This window comes from Poeciliopsis prolifica, unplaced genomic scaffold (assembly GCF_027474105.1).
Source record: "Poeciliopsis prolifica strain line A6 unplaced genomic scaffold, Auburn_PproV2 SCAFFOLD009, whole genome shotgun sequence".
NCBI lineage: Eukaryota > Metazoa > Chordata > Actinopteri > Cyprinodontiformes > Poeciliidae > Poeciliopsis > Poeciliopsis prolifica.
This window is the reverse complement of record NW_026562384.1, coordinates 7,459,783-7,480,501: the sequence shown is the minus strand read 5'-3', so window position 1 is coordinate 7,480,501 and position 20,719 is coordinate 7,459,783. Positions and strand designations below refer to the sequence as shown.

General features: G+C 38.0%; 1 protein-coding gene across 4 annotated transcripts in view; it reads left to right on the top strand.

Annotated features, from left to right (window-relative positions):
• gria3b (glutamate receptor, ionotropic, AMPA 3b) overlaps nucleotides 1-20,404 on the top strand; it is a 105,954-nt gene extending 85,550 nt beyond the window's left edge. The window contains exons 12-16 of one of the 4 annotated variants that reach the window (XR_008606234.1): nucleotides 704-902; nucleotides 10,577-10,824; nucleotides 11,582-11,696; nucleotides 14,686-14,800; nucleotides 16,108-16,213. Coding sequence is in view for 3 of the 4 variants with exons in the window: in XM_055034030.1 (XP_054890005.1) it covers nucleotides 704-902; nucleotides 10,577-10,824; nucleotides 14,686-14,800; nucleotides 16,108-16,353 (808 nt within the window). In the remaining variant the exon portion in view is untranslated. Of the gene's footprint in view, nucleotides 1-703; nucleotides 903-10,576; nucleotides 10,825-11,581; nucleotides 11,697-14,685; nucleotides 14,820-16,107; nucleotides 16,356-18,606 lie in introns of those variants that run through there. The other 3 variants (XM_055034030.1, XM_055034029.1, XM_055034031.1) reach the window with 3 other exon arrangements.
• Nucleotides 20,405-20,719: the final 315 nt, after the last annotated feature.

The following is a 20,719-nucleotide window of genomic DNA, read 5'->3' as shown; positions in this document are numbered from 1 at the left end:
TCAATCCATGCCACCTTTTGTTTTTTCAAATCCAGCTTGAGTTTTCAGAGCTTGGATTTATGGTTGGCTACCTCCAGGTGGCTTCTCTCCAACCGAAGACAACCTCACTCAATGTTAGTGAGGGTAGTGAGGGTATATGCATGTATAAGTTTAGCCCCATGTTATAAAAAAATTACAAATTAGTCCTTCCAACTCTTGTTTTAAATTTTCACACATCTCATGTTTTTATAAACAGAAAGCCAGGAATCACTATAAAAAGCTTTAAAACATCTGTGTGTAATTGTGCACTGAATCACTGAAATACATGGATTTTTCATTTATGTTCTAATTTATTGACTCTGAGTGTAGCTGACATTTATGCTAATGGTGATATTTATGTTAACTTCTGACCAGAATTCTGCATGTTTTTTTTCTAATTGCACACTGTCTCACAGTTTGCTACTTGAAGCTCTGGAGTAATCTTTGACAAATACTTGAGAGCCAAAAACATTCAAAGATGTTTTACTATTTTCTTTGGAAGTGTGCTTTTCTAACTCCGTAATGCGTTTTCATCTCGGTTTTACGAGTCACCAGAAAATTCTAATGACTGATCCAATCATCTATACACTGAATACAACTGGTAGATGTTAGCAGCTCGACAGGTACCACATGTCGCTCTAATTGCATTTTCCGTTTCCCCCGTCATACACCGTCCCTCTGTCAGGTCTCTTTCAGGGCGTATCGTTGGTGGTGTTTGGTGGTTCTTCACCCTCATCATCATCTCCTCCTACACTGCCAACCTGGCTGCCTTCTTGACTGTGGAGAGAATGGTGTCACCTATAGAGAGTGCAGAGGATCTAGCAAAGCAGACAGAGATTGCGTACGGCACTCTGGACTCAGGCTCAACAAAAGAGTTTTTCAGGGTGAGTGGAGTCCGAAACCAGGTTTTGCACAACGCACCAGCTGACTCGTAGCTGCATTTTCTAGCAGCTGAAGTGGTAAATCATGTAGAGCCCTAAATATTAAATCATAAACCTTCTCTATGTCCTTGATAGACAACTCCTCGCAGCTCTTCCTTTGTGTCCTTTCAGAGAAAAACTCCTCACCTGTGAAAAATTCACCCAAATAATTTAGGTTGACGAAGAATAAATTCATGAACTCATTGGACAGGAATGTCAAATGTATGCAGCTTGCGCTGCAGTGCGCAACCTTGAGACCTTTCGAGGCTGTCAGCAGAAAGCATGATAACAACACTGAAGGCCCAGAGGTGATAAAAACAGGAGGCTAATCAAAGCACCCACATAAGACTCAAACTCTGAAGGGTCAGTTCATGAGTTATAATTAGCAAGGTAGCCATGGCTGGCAAATTAGGTGTGATGAGGAAGAGCCCCCGCAGGTCAACCAGAGCGGTTGAAAAGACATTTCAGAAGGAATCAGCAATATGTCTGCGGGCGTGAGAGTCTAGCTCAGCAATTAAGTTATAAATTACGTACAATCTGAGGTGTGAGTATTTGAGTCTCTCAGAACTAATCACATGCTCACTGTGCAAGAACTAACCCAAGCTGCGTGTTGTCTGGACGATCAATCTTTTGCTTTGAGATCCATAGATGCCTTTGCTCATGGTGTGTTCACAATAGCATTCCTGAAAACAAATTTATGAAACATTGCTCTTACTGTGATGACAAAAAGACAATATGACAGCCTTTTATCTTGTGCTCCCTCATTACTCATGACCAGGAGAGAAACATTACATATGTTTACCAGCTGCACACTGTTTTTAGAGAGAGTCTGAGTCAAATTTTGAATCACAACCACAAAATCCAGAAATAAATCCATGTTCTTTCAGTCAAGAAAGAATGAAGAACTGTCTGCAGGGCTTGATATTTGAAATTCTCTGGCTTAAAGTCTGTAACCCCTTCTGAGCAAGGCATAAAATATTGAATTCAGTGCAGATAATGCTTTGTATTTAAGAGAACATATTAGGACTGACAGTAAATTTGTTCTTCACAGAATATCTGATAAAACTTGTCACTGATCTGCTTTTTATCAAAAATGCTGCACAGGTGTAAGTCTGTACGACGCATAGCAGCAGCAATTGACGATGGAGACTCCCTGAATGGTATGCTGTGTCACAGTGCAATGCGAGATGTGGCTGGGGAGTCCCATTCTTCTGTATTCTGTCTAACGAGTGTCCCAGTTATACATCCCCAAATCTTCAAGTAGGAATTGACATGTGAAGTTCTATTCCAGGGGACTTTTTAATTAAAGCTGCAGAAGGCTGACAAGGAAGAAAAGTCACTGATTAGTAGAAGTTCGAGTTCTGTTTCAGATCTGTTTCTCCAGAAAATACATTCGGTGCTAATTAGACCCATACGCCATCAGCCAGCTGGAAATATAAAATAAAGCCCACTTTTTCAAATCAGATACGTTATCAAGTCTGACACTACCGGTTTCCAATTTTTTATGCTTTCACCTGCTTTATTTTCCGAAGATCTCTTGACAAGTGAAACAACTTCTATGATCTAAAAAATGTATCTGCTTTCTGCCGCACAAAAAAAAAAAAAAAAAAAAAACGACATGGAGAAATGAATATTGCATAAATTCACAAGTTTTCGGTTCTGTTATTATTCTCTTCTCCCTGGTTTGAGATGAAAGCACTTTTTAGCTCCAGTCAAATTGATCATTTGTAAAATCATTTTCTACCTGACTAGAACCGTAACACTCCTTGCAGTTTGTCCCTTCATCTGGGAATGCTTTGGATGTTTTTACAAACTCTGGGTGTTGTAGCAGATATTCCAGAAAGCCCAAATTTCAACGACTATCACCCACGACGCCTGGGAGCTCACTGATGTGCCCAATGGAAGCCTCCATTACTCTAGGCATTTGGCAGTGGCTATCCAATAGCTCTTGGCTCCTTTCCCCCCAGACTACCATGCTTCCCTGGAAGCATTTCTCTCCCCAGTCGTTCGACTGTCTGTTGTTTTACCTTGAGATGGTCACTTTGCTTGAGCACTACGGCTGCACTGCAATGCATAAATTGATTTAAGTTTGTCAATTGGTGTTTTCAGTAATTTGAAAACAATGTTTACCCTTCTTATCAAGTACAAATGGGAAAGAGAGAGAGCTTTCAATTGACATGCTTTTTCCCAGTGCAGCTTTATGCACTCATCTGTTCAGATCACCCCAATAATGTTAAGATATTGTCATTTCACAATTACTTTGTATCATATTAATGTTGATCTGACGACATTATTTGAAGTTTAATATGCAAAAAGCAAGGTATATGACATGATTAAGGTAAGCAGTTACTTGTGCTGTCAGTTTTTGAACAGTCAGTCAAAAATGTAAATACAGTGTCATTGTATTTCATGTAGTTCATGATCTCATGCACTCAGACTATGTAATCTAAGACTTCAGATTATAAAACAGACGCCCAGCATCACAAATCCTCCACTGTAGTCAACAGTGTGCATGAGGTGCTTGACAGTGCTGTGGACTCCAGTTAAAGTATCAAGAGTTTAGAAAACTTAACATATTTTCATATGTGATCATAAGAAGATTTTTTTTTTTTTCAGGCATGCCTGTCAGACTACATGTCTGCTTGTCCATTACTCTGTTCCTGAATGTTTATGGTTGCAGGTTAGTGTGGCTGAAAGAAATAGACCTCCGTGTCCGCTCATAATTACACCACAGGCAAACACAAAATAATGGATGACTAATCCTAAACACTATGATAAACCTAAAGTTGTACAGCATGAATTATAATTTGGATTTCTCAAAAGTTTTTCACCTAACATTATGTTCCTGCAACAAAATGTCAATTTATTTTAAGGGGTTTTGCACATTCTTACTGGGAGAGTCAATAAACTCCATCCAAATGGCTCACTGCATTTCTGAAATGCACAATACTGTAAAGATGGGATCAGACAACCTCTGAGGATAAAAACGAGTTGACTTGGTTGTTTAATTACCTGTAAAGCCATGGGTTAGATGATCAAATGCAATTCCAGTGTCCCTTTATGCACCTCATTTAGTAGCAAAAGATGAAAGAATTATAACTGCATGGGAAATAAGGGGGAGAGGGATTTGTTTGCTACTTCCCTCAAAAGATTCCCTATTAACCAAAGCTTCAATGACAAACTATCATGCATTTTAGTGATCTGCAGGTGTGCTGGAGATTTGGGGACACAACAGCGAGGGTGCAAGCACCAATACGTACTGCAAAGCATGAAAATCAATTTCACGTCTCAGCTATTGTAGCACACACTGTTGTCTCAGGATGGTCTGATACAATGTTTAATAAGCAGCTCTTTGTGCTTAACAGACCTGCATTAGAGCAGGATTTCATGGCGAAGAGACAGCAAGGCAATTTTGTATCAGCAAGCCCTGATTTGCCCTGGCATCATATCCAGCATAACTCCCAGAACTCTTGTCACTTTGTGTTTTAGAATAACGTTAAGTAAAGGGGAGGTTCTCACTGAGATCAGAGGCTGTTTGCATGAGAAAGAAACCCGACAAACGGGCATGCTGCAAGATAGGCGTAACCTCTGAGGAAAAGTACAGTCCTCCGAGGATTTGCCGAAGTTGAGATGAGCAGCAGCGGGCTCTGTAGAGGAGCTGTTGGAGTCCAGCACCAAGCATCAAAGACGAGTAATTGGTATTCAGGGTGAAGCATGTGGCACTTCAGTGACAAAATACACCCTCAGAGCCTCAACTTTCATCTCTTCCTACTTGAGATACAGGTAGTTCTGGTGTGCAGGATATTGAAGGGAAGCGGCGATGTCGATGAACAAAATGGAAGGGAAGTTGAGTTGAATGAAATGTAGCAAAGGTGCTCGACGATGGCCTTTAAATGCACAAGCAGTGGAGCATACGTGGGGGAGGCTGTAATGAAAGCAGTCCTGCAGTGCCAGAGGGAGAATAAAAAACAGGCTGCAGTTCGGAGGTCAGTGGGCAGAGGGCTGGAAATGCTGCATAACTCAAAATCGATATAGATTAAGTGGTTATTTAAAACGGGGAGGTCAATTTATTTGACTTTGGAGTTTAATCACTTGTCTCTTTTGAGACGTTTCAATGACATGATTGTAGATTCTAAAAGATATAGAAACGCATCTCTCACGCTCTGCTGAATTTGACAATGATCCTTTAAAGTACAGAACTGTAGCGGCAGTCCTCTTTCCTGTCTTTCTGTCCTTTTATGTCAGAAAAGCAGAGATAATTCAAAGGACTTCACTGAGATGTGAAAGCACTTTCTATAATGACCTTAAATATATTTCTGCAGAGTCACCTTTTTAAGTACAGGAGGACAGTATTCAACTCCTTATGCTGTTCTGAGCAGCGGGTAAAAACTATAACCTTTATTTCATATATTAGTATATTGTGTTTTGAATGAGTGATAGTATGGAAGAAAAAAAAACAGTACTGCAACAACAACAACTTTAGACTTTATTATTTCAGCACTTGAGCCACTGGCCTTATTGCTATTTTATAACAGAATAGAAAGGTGAAATAAGTGAGGCTGGAATAACTTAATAATAATTCACAATAAATATTGTTTTGTGTTTTACATGTAATGTGACTGAATTCACGTTTTTTGCTTTGTTCAGCATATGGAAAATACTTCAGTTTCTTTCCCATTATGTAAATAATGTTCTTCCTTTCTTCTCTCCTTCCTTCCTCTACATTTCTCTTTCTTCTCTCCTCCAAATGTTGCACACTTCTGTTACACTTTAAGTCTCTGGAGTCTGTATCAGTCAGACTAAATGGCATAGTTTATAGTCAACTGCAACTTTCTCTGTTTTATGTTGTCAATTATAACTTATTGTTTTTCAATTTTTCTAGCAAATCCTGTTCAGCCACTAAAATCTACATGCCATATTATCTTATTTTACATGTATTTAACAATAAACAAAAACAGCAGCCAAAATTAATTTTCAACAAATCTGACAGCGTTGGTGTTGAAATGTACAAACCAGAATGAGCTCAGCAGAAGGCACAGCAAAAGGAAAGTTAAAATATCAATCTCAGTCAATCCCTAACATTATATTTGTATTTATGTTACACATATATAATAATTAAAATAATATTTTGGCAAGCTATTTGAAGTGAAAACATTAAGCGTGATCTGATTTTCTGGGTCCTCTGAGATATTGATAACTTTCTGTTTCTAATGTTATCATAACCTCACTTAAAAAATCCTGAACTATCCCTTTAACCAGCCTCTGTAATACTGTATCTAGACTATTGAGACTTTGTTTGTATTCAGGAGTGTGGTTCACGTATTATATCTCATGTTTAGCACTTATCCAGTTTAAGAGAGTTTACAGTATTGAATATGTCTACAACAAACCTAATAAGGATCACTGCTTTTACCATAAGTCTGCCTTTTCCCAAGGCAAGTGATGTCTGTTTTCTCGTCTCAGGTCAGAGGCTTTGAAAACATTACAGTGCAAGACAGCAGGAAGCTCATTGTTTCTGGCTGATTTGCTGGTTGAACACCTACACAGATGATGTAAGCATGTCGCTGAGGTAGGAGGACTGGCTATTTAGGTACTCTGTTACGAAGCCAGCAACACAGTGATTGCTTCAAAATGACTTTTAGAGACACCGAGAAGAGAAGAATAAAACGAATGCAAATAGCACAGCTTGGAATCATGTCTTTTTTTTTCTTTTTTTGAAATACAAAATTACATTTTAAACGGCGTAAAGATTTATGACGCAGCCATACGTTAACAGGATCATTATATGATGTATAAAATGGCCGCACATATAAAACCGTGTTTTCAACAGCATTTAATAGCTCCTTAAATCGTCTCTTAATTGCTTATGGACTTTGGTAATTGCTCTCTAATTGAATTTCTCATGCCCACCAAAGAACATGAATGATAACGTTTAAAAAGAGATGAGTGATGTTTGTTCGTATTAGTCATCTCTAAATGTGAATGTGTTTGCGAGGCTGTCTGTGTGCACATTAATGTGCCAGCAGTCAACAATCAAATAGTTCTCTTCCCCTGCTGAGCTCTCTCCTCGAATCTCGTTTTCCCTTCCCGTTTCTCTGCTGGAAGCATTTCAACTGGGATTTTTAGTTCCAGTGAATTGGCCTATTTGGGTTTCAGTCGTACTTTGCAAAACCTCTCTGATATTGATAAATTGACTTCATAAGGCACCGCAGCAGCACATTCTGTCGTCATTGATCAATGTTGAGATCTATTCTTTCCCCGATGCACAAGGAGCTTTCCCACCGCTGAGAGGATGAGCCTCATGTCTTCTGGGAAATGCCCTCCAAACGAGTCTTATTTTCATGCTGTCACACACTAAATTATAACTGTTGAACAGAAAAATAAAAAATAAAAATAACAGCTCTCACTGAGTGCCGCTCCCCTTGTTTGTTGTGTTTGCATTAAAGCAGAACTGATATAACCCATGCACCGGGTTTTGTTCATTTCAACGGGGGAACATTCATCAAACAGATTTTTATATTTGTGTAATGTCGCTGCCTCATCTTGGCCTCACCCATGGCCTGATGTGCAGCGACAGACGCCTGCAAACATACTATATGATTACATAAAGCCAGAAAAGCACTTTCATTTGGTCAAGGTTAATGCTTTTGTTTAATAATGGGAATGCATTAGAGATGGATCCTCTGCAGTTAGGCAGACTCCTACTAATTCAAGGTGGAGATCCCTCTATAATAATCAGTTTGTTTGGACAGGAAGAGCAATGCAGTTGATGATCTGCAGATATTATTTTGTTTAAAAAAAAAGCAATAATTTTTGCCTATTTTCTAACATTCCTAGGAGAAGAAGAATAATATTACCAAGTTCTTAAACTAACGAAATAAACCTTATTTAAAAATCTATGATGTATTTTATTTATCAGCATAATGCACAAGATACCCAAGACCCTGCAAACAGCCTATTCTTGATTTTATTTTTCCCCAGTGGCTGATTGTGAAATTGAGTCAGAAGGCTGATAATCAGATAAACCAAAGCATTGGTCCATAAACCAATTTCTCGGTTCATGAATCAAGTCATTATTATAACTTTAATCATTACTTAATAAGATTATATAATCAATATTTCATTGTTTAGGGGGTTTTCAAAATATAATTTAAATAATTATAATGAATTTACTAACTTTTAAAAACATTGCTTGTTGCTGTTTGGAGGAAAAATGGCAAATAATTCCTTCAGATGCATGAAAACATGAGTAACACGTTTGCATGATAGCAAACAAAGACATTGTTCTTGATTGTAAAGCTCTACTTTTCTGGTCCCAACACTATAAAGACATGTTGAATGAACAGAAAATGTGGCTTTGTCATCAAAATAAACAGTCATGTTAATGAAACTGGACACACTGATAAAAAGAAAACAAAACAAAGCATTTTAATCTGAATGTATCTGGGAATTTAACCTGCAACACAAAAGTTAGTCTATATTGGTGTATCTTTTTCTTTAATACCTGCTGTGAAACAGTAGGAAATACATGGCTGGGAAGAAAAGTTGACTTTAAGTAAATTACACAGAAATAAATACTAAAAACATCTTAAGATGGCCACCTTAAAAAAAATGTAAAAATTGTTTGATTCAGATCAATAGCATCGCTCGAGGCAGTAAGAATTGGCGTTAGAGCTCTACAATTGACAGCTGTGAGGTTTGCAGTTATCAGCTGGCATTAGTAAATACTCTGGCAGAAAAGCAGCATTTGACAGATTCCAGTGTAGCTTCAGAAGCCTTTTCATCTCGCCTGTTAGAATTTACCCCTGAGGAATCCAACTCAGATGAAGAAGAATATAATAAATTCCAGTCAGAGCAATAGTTCAAGATGCATCGGTTTCAGCACTGCCGATTTCAGTGAGACTCCCACAAGCAACAAGGTGTGATGCGTGCTATTGACAGCTGACGCCATAGCAACCTGAGATGAAGACAATCATTGTGTCAAACTTTTTGGACCGAGTCTTACAGATTTGAACCTCTGAGTTATAAAAACAAACCTATGCATTTCTATTTCAATGTCTTTGATTCCTAAAGTTGTTTTCTTCGTGTTAATGTCATATTTTGCTCACCTTGCATCGACTAGCCACCTAGCGTTTTCAGCATATATACAAATTCTGAGTAGCACACAGAAGGGACAAAATCACTTACCAGTAGTCTGTGATGTGACTGTTTTATTATTATTATTATTATTATTATTATTATTAGTAATGTTGGCACAGCACTGATCCTCATTCAGTTAACACCAACTAGGCTCAAAACGATCTTGAATTCTTCTTTTGTGCTCCTGAAAACATTGAAAACTTACAAATCACAAAACCTTACTCACCTCTGAAATAACATTACAGTAGTGGAAGTAAGAAAGAAATGGCATGTTGGTTTATATGTTGGTTTATATGTGACATGATGTTGCTTGTATGTTTGAAACAATTCTACAACAGCAAGAAATCTTGTCAAATGAGAAAAAATGGTTGTGTTAATTAGAAAAAAAAATTAAACCAGTTAAACCAACCTACTGAAGGTAAATAAGTTCATCAGATTCTGTTCAATTGAATTAATCTGGTGCAGATTCATGTTGTAAAACTAAATGAATAAAAAAAATAATAAGCACAATCATTGTTTTTTGTTACATTCAACAATTTGTTTTTAAATGTTAATAATTATCATAAAATGAATAATTCCACTGCTCTAAAACAAAAAAAGAATGCATGTACAAAAGCATATTTCTAGTTAATTCAGCTTCCTTAGATTGCTTTCATTTCCTTTTACTGCATTCAAACAATGTGTGTCTCTACATTATGTCTTCATGGGACAGTTTTTGAACCACAGCTCATCTTTGCATGGACAGTGATCACAACAAGATGTGCCAAAGTCAGTCCAGCAGCACTGAATATTTTAATTGATGCTTATTATAGATAGTGTCCAACTCTCCCCGATTTCACAGTCTCACTAAGCTTGACCTGCGGCGCTGGAGAAGCACTCGTCTCTGTCACTTTGTCACGGACGCTTTGTTGTTCACTTCCCCATCTTCCTCTGCGCGACGCCTCTGAGTCACACTCAAGATATTTCATTAACCATGTTGCTGTACGAATGTAATAAGCTTTACAAGTTGAAGATGAACTATAAACAAAATCTTATTTCACTCACTGACGCTGAATATCCAGCAAGGATATTATGCTGAAATTGTGCATGGTTTCAAATAAAAAGATCATTACCTGCTGTTTACTGCCTGTTGAATTATTTATTAAAGTATTTTTAGAACCAGGTATTAAATACTATTTTTTTTGCACAACATTTCAGTGGAATGATGCTGATATACATGCAGGGACTTTGGGATGTTACGTATTTTGGGTGCGTTAAATCTGCAGACAGAAGATGGATTTTGTACATTTTTGTATCTCATGATCATGTAACCGTTCATCATGGGCGTATTTTCTGGAAGTATTCAAAGATATCGCACAAGCTTTTCTAGATGTCTATGACTACTTCGCAGCGCCTCTTTAAATCAAGTGATCACTAAGCACGAAAATCCAGCAAAATCCATCCCGTGGATGCGAGTCGTTGAAGCTTCTGATGTCTTTCTCCTTTTCTCCTCCGCACAGCGATCCAAAATAGCGGTGTACGAGAAGATGTGGTCTTACATGAAATCCGCAGAGCCCAATGTGTTTGTTAAGACCACGCCAGATGGCGTCGCCCGAGTGCGAAAGTCAAAGGGCAAGTTTGCCTTTCTCCTTGAGTCCACGATGAACGAGTACATCGAGCAGCGGAAGCCGTGCGACACCATGAAAGTGGGAGGGAACCTCGACTCCAAAGGCTACGGTGTGGCGACGCCCAAAGGCTCAGCATTAAGGTGGGTGGAATATTATAACAATATCCCCCATGTTGTTATAGTATTCCACCTACCCTGATGTCCCCCGATTGTCATTCTCTTCTCTTCTTGTTTTGTATGGAAGCAGAGGTAACGGTAGTAATGCCTTTAACTGTACTTGGATTCAAAGGTTATCTGATGTTTTTTTCTGCATAGAATTGCTGTTTTATGTTAGAAAAAATACAATCTAATCCAGATGAAAAGGTAAACGTTAACAATCATTTCATATTGATGTCTTTTCTTACTGCTGTTTTTTTCTCTCCTTCAATCTCTCCTTCTGTCCTGTGTGCTGTCCTACCTGACTGTTGTGTTGTCACTTTTAATTTAACAGTTCAATGGTTTTTCAATTTAGCCTTTAAAAGCTGCGCTGTCACTTGTGACGAATGTTAATTGCATGATGTTTGTTGTTGTTACTTTTTCTTCTCAATGACAAGTGTCCCCATCCCGCACACTTCAGTACTAAACTACGTAACCCTTCATGCCACCTTTTTCCAAGATTTTAACACTGTCTCTGCCTTATATGAGCCTTTTTTATCTCTCCATATTCTTTAAATTCTTAAACAATTTGTCCTTTTTCTAGACCATTCTGATTAACAGTAGTCTGTGCGTAAGCCCCTTCTTTGACACTGGTAGTTTCTCTACCATTGCTTCCTAATATGACTTATTATCATTATCACTTTGCATTAGATTTCTCACGGACCTGTGCATTTTCTTACAAGTTATGTTTTATCGTTTCAAGAAATGCTGTTAACCTGGCAGTTTTAAAACTGAATGAGCAAGGCCTCTTGGACAAATTGAAAAACAAATGGTGGTACGACAAGGGAGAGTGCGGCAGCGGGGGAGGTGACTCCAAGGTCAGCCTCGATGTCACCACAATCGGGTACCATAGTTCAGAGTAATCGGCAAAGCTGTTAGCAAAGAACGCAACCGAAATCCATCCTGATCCAGACCAAACCAGCCAACCTGCTGCACTGAGGCAGACGATAAAAGTGTTAGGCTCACCAGATGGTATATTGGCTTGTTTGGAAGCTAAGGAGCTTTTGCCTTAACTAGCTGAAAAACATTACTTGCAGAGTTAAAATGCTGAGAAGTACAAGGCCTCTGAGGCTTCTGGAGGTGAATGTGGCTGCTCTGTAGATGTTAAAGGATTAAAGGTGATCATTCACCCTGATGTAAAGGGCAATTCAATCAAAATGCATAGAGATGCATTGGTCAGAAATTTCTGGCCAATTTCTATTCTGTGGTTTTTGTACAGTTTGGCATGTCAATAACACTTTTACCTGATTCTGGTTTCTCTTTAAGAACTGCATTGTAAAAAATGTAAGAATAGCATTGCAATTAATAATTTGAAAATCGGATCTAATATTTACAAAGACAAAATAATTACAGGGCTGACATTTTAACCTGACTGTAGCATTTTCTGTTCGCAATTTACACAGTTAATGTAGTTAATACTGTAAAACACTGCACTCTGTGTATTAAAATGTATTTATCAGAAATGTTTAAAATACTAAACTTTTGGAAATCCAAAATGAAAGGTAAAAAGAATAAAACTGACCAAATTTACTATAGCTTGTTCAATTTTTCTGTGTTTTCACACAGCCTACAACAACCTACAACTATTGAAAAAATTTACTTTCAGGCTTCAGTATACCACACCAAAGAGTGTTGTTGTCAGCGAACACACCATACACACACAAATGTTTGGTGTTTTCACTGATTGGGAAAAAGATGACATTTTTGGCATAGGTTCATCTTATTTTGATCACCATCTGATTTCACAGTACACATTAAGTTACAATAGCTGACAAAGTCACATTTACTTGTAGAAAAGAGCTTGTCAACAATACTACTTAATAAAAGTCAACACGAGTGTGGTTTTGGAGATTTGGTAAAAGCGGCTTTGCTGTACTAAGGTACACAGCTGCTTCACATTAACAGTTCAGGTTAAGAGGAACCAGTTTTTCTCAAATGGAAAATGGCTGCCAGACAGAGGCAGACCATAAAGCAAGGGGAACAGCGGTGTCTTGAGGGGACTAAGCATTACAGGCAAACGTGAGAACTCTAATTAAAGACAACACTTTTGTTTTTTTGTTTTTAATGAAAGTTTCCTGTGGTTTGAATCCCTTCCAACTGTGACCCCTCAGACCACCAGATCTCTCCAACCTGTTTTCCAGGGTACCAACGACTAGTCCAAAGTGTGAAACCACAAGGGAATGAGTGAATGATTGTTGGGTTCTGACAAAATCCAATTTAAATTCAAACTTTAAATTTAAGTTCTTTTTTTGTTTGTTTGTTTTTTTTCTTTTTTTTGTATCATCATTTCAGGTTCCAAAAACAGACTGCTTCAATAAAAGACCAAAATCACTTTGCCATACTTATACCGATATAAATATGTAAATGGCTGACCATAGCTCAGTTTTTGAATTTCTCTGCTTGGCAGTCTCATCTTTACAAGAAAACTCCTCAATGTAATCTTTATCCTGTACACTTTTTTTTTTTATTTTATCAAGCAACTGCTAACTTTTTAGGTCATTTGTTTCAAGAAGCCACACACAGCAGTTTCCATCACTCTTCTCTAATGCGCTATAGAAGTCCAAGAAATGTACAATCTGTCTGTTTCATGATTTCTCCTCAGGGAAGATTGGAAAGGTAGACTAAACTAGCCTGGAGCGGTGTGTTTGGAACATCCAATCACCTGGTCTGAGACTGCTATGAAGTCCCGTTAGCAGACAAGAAGAGATGCATGGATTTGTTTTCACCCAGCAGCATGCACATCCACGCATACACACCCACACACACGCCGAGTTCCCCCTCACCCTCAGGCCCAACACACCACAGCCCAGATTGACTTTCAGACACAGTGCATGTTGCTGGGTAATTGCATTGTTAATCAATGTCTTTCCAAGTCAAGACAATGGTTTGGTCCTCACACTCTGTTTCTCCGGATTGGCTATGAAGGATACAGTGGTGTAATCTTCTTTCAGTGCATTATCTGTCGCATGGATTCTTTCTGAGGCAGGGTGGGGGGGACATTGTTTTGAGGTAGTAGTCAGGTCACTCATTTATCAATGTTCTATGTTTTTGCTTCTAATTGAACTTTTACATCTAATTAAAAATTTAGCTGAACTAACAATGAGTAACAATCATGAAGTGGCTCCTAGATGTGTGCTTTTATCTAGATTAGATCTTTTTTTTTCTTATTTCTTACATCTGATCATTTAGATTCCACACTAGGCAAACAATACACTTGGTTATGCAGCTGCAGGCAAACATGAGACAAATATGCCACTACTCTTGATCTTCGTCCTGCAGCTATCGTCTGTTACTAATCTGTCAAAGCATAAAGGTTTCCTCCGTGATAAATGGCAGCAAACCTCATTCTGCATAATTCCCCTTTCATTTTTGGGCCTCATTTACTTCCAGAATTTATTCTTGTCAGTATTCACCAAGACAAAAGCATTTTGTTGAAAAACATAAGGTCTGAATCTGATTTTTCCGCTTAGTAAAGAAAAAGCTCCTGACAGAATGACCTGCAGCTGATAACCTCTGGTTCTCCTTGCCCATGAATTTCTCTGGTTGATGGTCACAGACTTGCAGATCGTACTGTCAGTACCTGCTCGTCGCCGTGTTAGCAGCATCTGCCGATTACTCGAAGCGATTAGGTAGGTCCTGGCTTTACTCTAGGGGTTATACAGGTGATAGGTAGAATGCCTGCTCTTTGTGATGTTGACTACAGCCAGGTGTCCTGCTTTATCGCTTTGTAAAGTATGTAGTAGTTTAAAAGTTGAATAACATAAAATAACATAATATAATGTTATTTATGTTATTTCCCACGTGAAGAACTCCTGTAAACCTTGCAGTATTGAAACTCAGTGAACAAGGCATCTTAGACAAGCTGAAAAACAAATGGTGGTACGATAAGGGTGAATGTGGAACCAAGGACTCTGGAAGTAAGGTCAGTCGCTGCAGGTCTTTTGTACTGATTCCAAATTGCATTTTGACGTACTGTTCATATGCAAGACTAAAACTTTCACATTTGAAGTATGCATTTTGTTTATTTGCCACACACACCTTTCTTTTTTTAGAGTACTTTGCAATTTCTGCCACACGCTGTAACCCAGTTTCTATGTGGCTTTAGGCACTGTATCCCCAAATATTTATTTTTTCTTTCCTTTTATGAAATTTTTAATTAGACACTTTTTAAGCAGCATAACCCATGACACTCTTATAAAAACTGTAATGATAACATTAAGGGGAAACTAAACAAGTGCCTATTTTTAGATTCAGAATGACAGCAGTTAATACATGTTGATAAATGCTGTTTCTTTTTGCTCATTCCCATTCTTGACATTCATGATACTTTGACCATTATGCTGCTGTTTCTATTTACCAAACTGTTAATGAAAAATTGATTTGTTTGCGTTCTTACTACTTTGCATCGAGATGTTTCCGTTAGATTCTGCAGCCTCCTGTGGTGTGATGAACAAGCAAAACCCTCTTATTGTGATGAGTTACACAAATTCAACCTCTCTGAGCAGCGGGAGCGCCGCAGGGCGTCCTCCAAATTTTGTGGTGACTCACAGAGGAGACTTACATGCTTTGCTTGAGCATTACAACAAGTTGAAGATTGTAATATACCTGATATTTAACCTTCTGAGATCCAAACAAATAACATGGTAATGTAAGGTCTTATCTAGCTCTATGCTCATAAGGTTAAACTGCAAATAGTAAAACTCTAATAAACACATTTTTCTTAAATACATTTGGTTGGCAAACAGCAGCAAAATGGTTTTACGTACAGTAGATTGTTTTTTTTTTCTTTTTTACGTTTAACTGAGCTATCATTTATATGCTATCACCTTGACTGTACTGTATGACATTGCTACCGTGAGAGTTATACGTACATGTCTCTGAGAGAATTAAAAAGACAGGGATTTTTTTTTTTAAGAGCTATAGACCTATGCGATACTGACCGGCTTCCTTTTATGGTTAAGTGCAGAAGCCATTTTAGGTACAAGTAGCTCACAATAGAAAAAGCTCTACATTCACCAGCAGAGTAAAACACACTGGCTCCTTCTAGCAATAATTAGGTTCCTTATCAATTATTTTGCTACTATTAGGGATTTTGTTGCTTAGCTGCTGATACCAAAGTTGTTGATAGCTTTGAGTAGTTTAAGGCATAGTTTCAGAATTACATTTATTTTGCTCTGCTGACCTTGTTCCACTGCAAAACTCTTAAATTCAGTTTTCACTTTCCCCCAGGACAAGACAAGTGCTCTCAGCCTAAGCAATGTGGCAGGAGTCTTCTATATTCTGGTTGGAGGGCTGGGGCTGGCTATGATGGTGGCTCTGATAGAGTTCTGTTATAAATCACGACAAGAAACCAAACGGCTAAAATTGGCCAAGAATACCCAGAATTTTAAGCCGGCTCCCCCGACCAACACCCAGAACTTTGCCACATACAGAGAAGGCTACAACGTGTACGGAACCGAGAGCGTTAAGATCTAGAGGTATGTTGGCTCTCTTTACCTTCCACAGAGTCCCCCGTACGTCAGAAGAGATGAATCATTTAGTTTTTTCGGGGAGGGGTTTTCCCCATAGCAGTCAGAGTGAATTATTCAGCTGTGTGTATGCTGCCAGTGAAATTGTTCATGGTTGTCATGTTTGACAAAACCCAATTATTTCCACAGACAAAAAACAAAAAAAAAAACTCTGCTACACAAACTGGAAAGCAGTTGAGCAACAGGATGGAGCGGTAGCAATAAATAAAACCACATGTTATATGGAAGACGAATGTTCTGCCATTATCATAGTTTTACATCAAATAGATAAGTCAGTCTGCAATATGGACAGACTGACAAACCCAAGCCTGTAAAGTGTGGCAGCCCTTTGGGTCTGGATTCAGTTGTTGTGAGTCCTCTTCTTCTGCCCCCGGGTCAGTAGAGTTGATATCTAAACTGATTCCACACTTTTATCAGATTACCCGAGTCTGCAGAACTAAGCTGGCCACAGAAACCCCTCAGCATAACCCATTCTGTCTGTAGACACACATACTGTGTGGACTGGTATTGCCTTGTTGAAAGACTGTCACAGGGTGATGTTTCATGAAACTTGAGACATGTAGACAGAGGATGCCACTGCCACAGGCTTCATCTGTCAGGCTCTTGCATTGCTATCAGAGGTGACCCCTGGGAATGACCCTGGAAACTTTTAGATGCGTCCATGATTCAGCACATAAGAATTAAATGAGTGTTTGTCTCTGTGTAAATGAGTCTGTAAAGGTTTCTTGACATATTTTAACACTAAAGTTTGGCTCTGTTTAGCCAGTCATATAATTGTTCACTTCTCAGCAGTTTGTTTCACTTTTCCCAGTCCTCCAAAGGACTTGCAGCTTACAGTAAAATAAAGACAGTGTTATTCTGTAAAAGTCCCTCTGAAAATTATGCATTTTGAAGAATCTACCCAAATAAACCATTTAATTAAATAGCTCAGTCTGTAAAATAACGTGTTGCTCTACATTTGTTAGACATCTTAGAATTGACATTTTCAAGACTTGATCTGGTGTGTTATAATGTTTGAAATCTGTAGCTTTTGTAAACAAGTTCAATTATGGTCTTTCAATGTAAATATCTATTGATCATCTGTATTCTCATTATCAGTAGGTTTTCAGAATCCTTAAAACTGTGATTAGTTTTGTTAATGATTAAGTATGTAATAGTTAAAATGCTGTATGCCAAGCATGGCTGAAACTAGGCTCACCAGCCAGCTGTTAATTTGTTCAATTTGATAGAAAATACCTGGAAGCATTGAAACAGACCAGAATAAACTAAAGCTGTGAAGTTGCACAACATGATTGCAAATAAAATGAACTGAAAACCACTAAACTGCCTTGTAAGCCCAAGTAAATCTCCAGCCGTAGTTCTATGATTGTGAACCCCTCCCGACATGTTGCACCCAGCCGTTCTTCCAAATGCTAATATAAATGCTAATCATGTTGAAACCCTTCTTTTAGTAGAGACAGAAACCACATCACATGAAGCATACTGAGGACTTTTTAAAGAAGTTCCTAATGTAAAAAAATGCTATTAAGACTTCCAGCGAAAAGCCACTATAAAGTATAACTAAAAACAAGTGGAAACCAGGAAATGTCTATAAGTAAAAGTCCACTAAAAAATACAAATTACATGTGATTTGTTTTTGATTAGATTGATTGCATGGGCGTTCTCATTAAAAGCAGTGCGTGACACGTCGAATGTTTCAAATGTCAAAAGAACATATTTTCCCCATCATCTTATTAATCCTCAGATACTCCGTTTTGTTCCAGAGAAGAAAAACTTTTGCAAAATATGTACCCAAGACATCTGCAATGATTTCTTTCCACGCTGTGCTCTTTTATCTGCTTAGGCAAGAAGTTAGCTGTAAAACAGAACACATCATTTACATCAAATGGTCCAACTTTGATGGACGGCACAGGAGAGATTTTTACTTCTATTGCTGATGCTGTCAGTCGATGTGATTGAAATGAAGCAGGACAGTCGTGAGGAAGCACGTTGATCACGTCTTTTGAAGTCAAAATTGTCAAAGATATTCACAGGCGGTTGATGTTATTTTTGTCACAGCAACCTTTCATGTGCCATAGGTCAAACAAAGACCTCGAGGTGTTAAGGTGCAACATTTCTTCACAACCTTCTGCTGATGTTCGTGACTCTGTAGCATTCTAAACTCCTCCCATCTTTGCCTCTGCTCTGTACGTTGACGCAGGTTTACGAAACATCTGAGCCGTCATCTACAACTGTGACTAAACATCTGTGAAAGGCACAGGACCACAGGGGTTTGTGCTTCATGACATGATAATCTGCATTGACGACACGACTTGACTGGTCATGGGAAAAGCCGATGAGGTTTCCTCCGCCTCTCAGTGCCTTATGGAACTCTGAGTCTAAACAATGCAACTCGATCACAACGATAATGCTTTTTTGCTTGAAACTCATATGAAACAGAAGAATGATGTAGAGTTAAAACACACACACACACAGAAATATATATATATATATATATATATATATATATATATATATATATATATATATATATATATATATATATATGAATATAAAAATAAAGGAGAGAATAAAGCCATCATTTGCAACTCTAAGCACATTTTGAAGTGCCAGAAAGACAATGTAAAAATACATGACAAGTATCCAATTGGTTTTCTTGTAATCAATATGATCAGATTACTCATCATCCTTCTTCTGCCAGATTTCCACTGGTTCAATGTGCTAAATTTATTTTACTAGATCTACTCAGTGCACTGTAGGACACTGGTTCTTAGATAATAGCTTTTTATGCTGCTGTGAATCCCTTCGAATGACCATGAACTTGAAGAGGAAAGATCTGTTGCGTTGGAGCGAAGTGCTTGTCAAGCTCGAAACCAAGATGCGTGTTGTTTGTACTTAGAACTCTGGTGCTGCTGCCAACGTTGTCTTTGGGAAAGTCCGATGGGACTCCAGAATGAAGAAGATGACATGAAGCAGGACCTGATTCCCACTTCCAATACTGCCAAGAGTGTGTTTTGTATGACAATGATTATGTCGTCTGGATAAAGAAAATATGTTTGGGATACATACGATTTGTAAAATATCAATGAGGTTTTGATGTACTGAAAAGTCTTTCCCTGAAACCTAGATTAATTCAAGTCTTCTTTACATCAAAGTAAAACCAAACCTATGGGTACTTCAGTTGTGGATTAACTGTAGTTCGATTAAAGGCTCGCAGTAAAGTTTTTTTGTTTGTTTTTTTTTTTCAGAATTTTTTGGTTTTCTTAGATTTTATGTCAAATTGCACATTTTCCAATGAGCTGTGGTTTGCTTTCAAAATGATTTTCTTCCATGACAATTAAAGTGTTTAGTGATTTTACTTAGTAAATGAAAACTATATCAATACAAAAAAAAATAGACTTTTTATAAGATGACACTGGGGCATCTCCTGGAGCTTAGCACATTTCCATACTGCTGTAATCAAATGTGTTCTTTCATAAAGACTGTGATTCCATAGGATTTAGGAGGATATTTATCTAATTACCTAAAGCTATGGGCAGATAGTTTTATATTAAAAAAGAGACAATGTGAAGACAAATAAAGATTAAGCAGGAGAGATGTGTACATTCAGGCAAATGAGAATTACCTATTAACTTTATGACAGATTGGGTTTTCCCTTCTTACATTATTATTTTTCATTTTCTAAAAAACTGCATGTGAAAATCAGTGATGCTTGATGAGCCCTGCTACGCACAAACTGATCCTAGGTCTAATGCTAGAAATAAAGTCCTGGTAATTCTTTTTTAAAAACTTGTTTGAATTTGTTTTGATTTTTAGTAGGTGTCACCTCTGGCAGAAATAACCAGAAAAAAAAACAAAAGAAACAACAATAAACAAATTAAATCACCAAGCGTCGTAGCGGTTACAAAAGATGCATGCATAAATTGCTGAACCTCATCGAAGGAGGCGCTGTACAAAAAATTTTAATACATTTTTGTAAATAAAATGTACAGAAAGGACCTTGTGTCTTTGTGCTTCTTTCCTTCTCTTGAATAAAATGTTCTAAAGCTAAAACATGTGGATTACAGAGAGTGTCGCAGTCGCGGTTCTCACATTAAGTCAACCACACTGACACTGTCGGTGTATCAATAGCCTAAGTAGCGGTCGAACAGATGAACGCGTAAAAGGATGAGGTTTGGCTGTAGTAGTATGATATTGAGCTGTTAGTCAGTAAAAGTGTGTTTTGGATCAATAGTAAGCACTATCCGCTCTAATCCTGGTATCTTGTCTTGTATCCACTGATTGAGGGCTACATTGACAGCTTCGTCTGACAT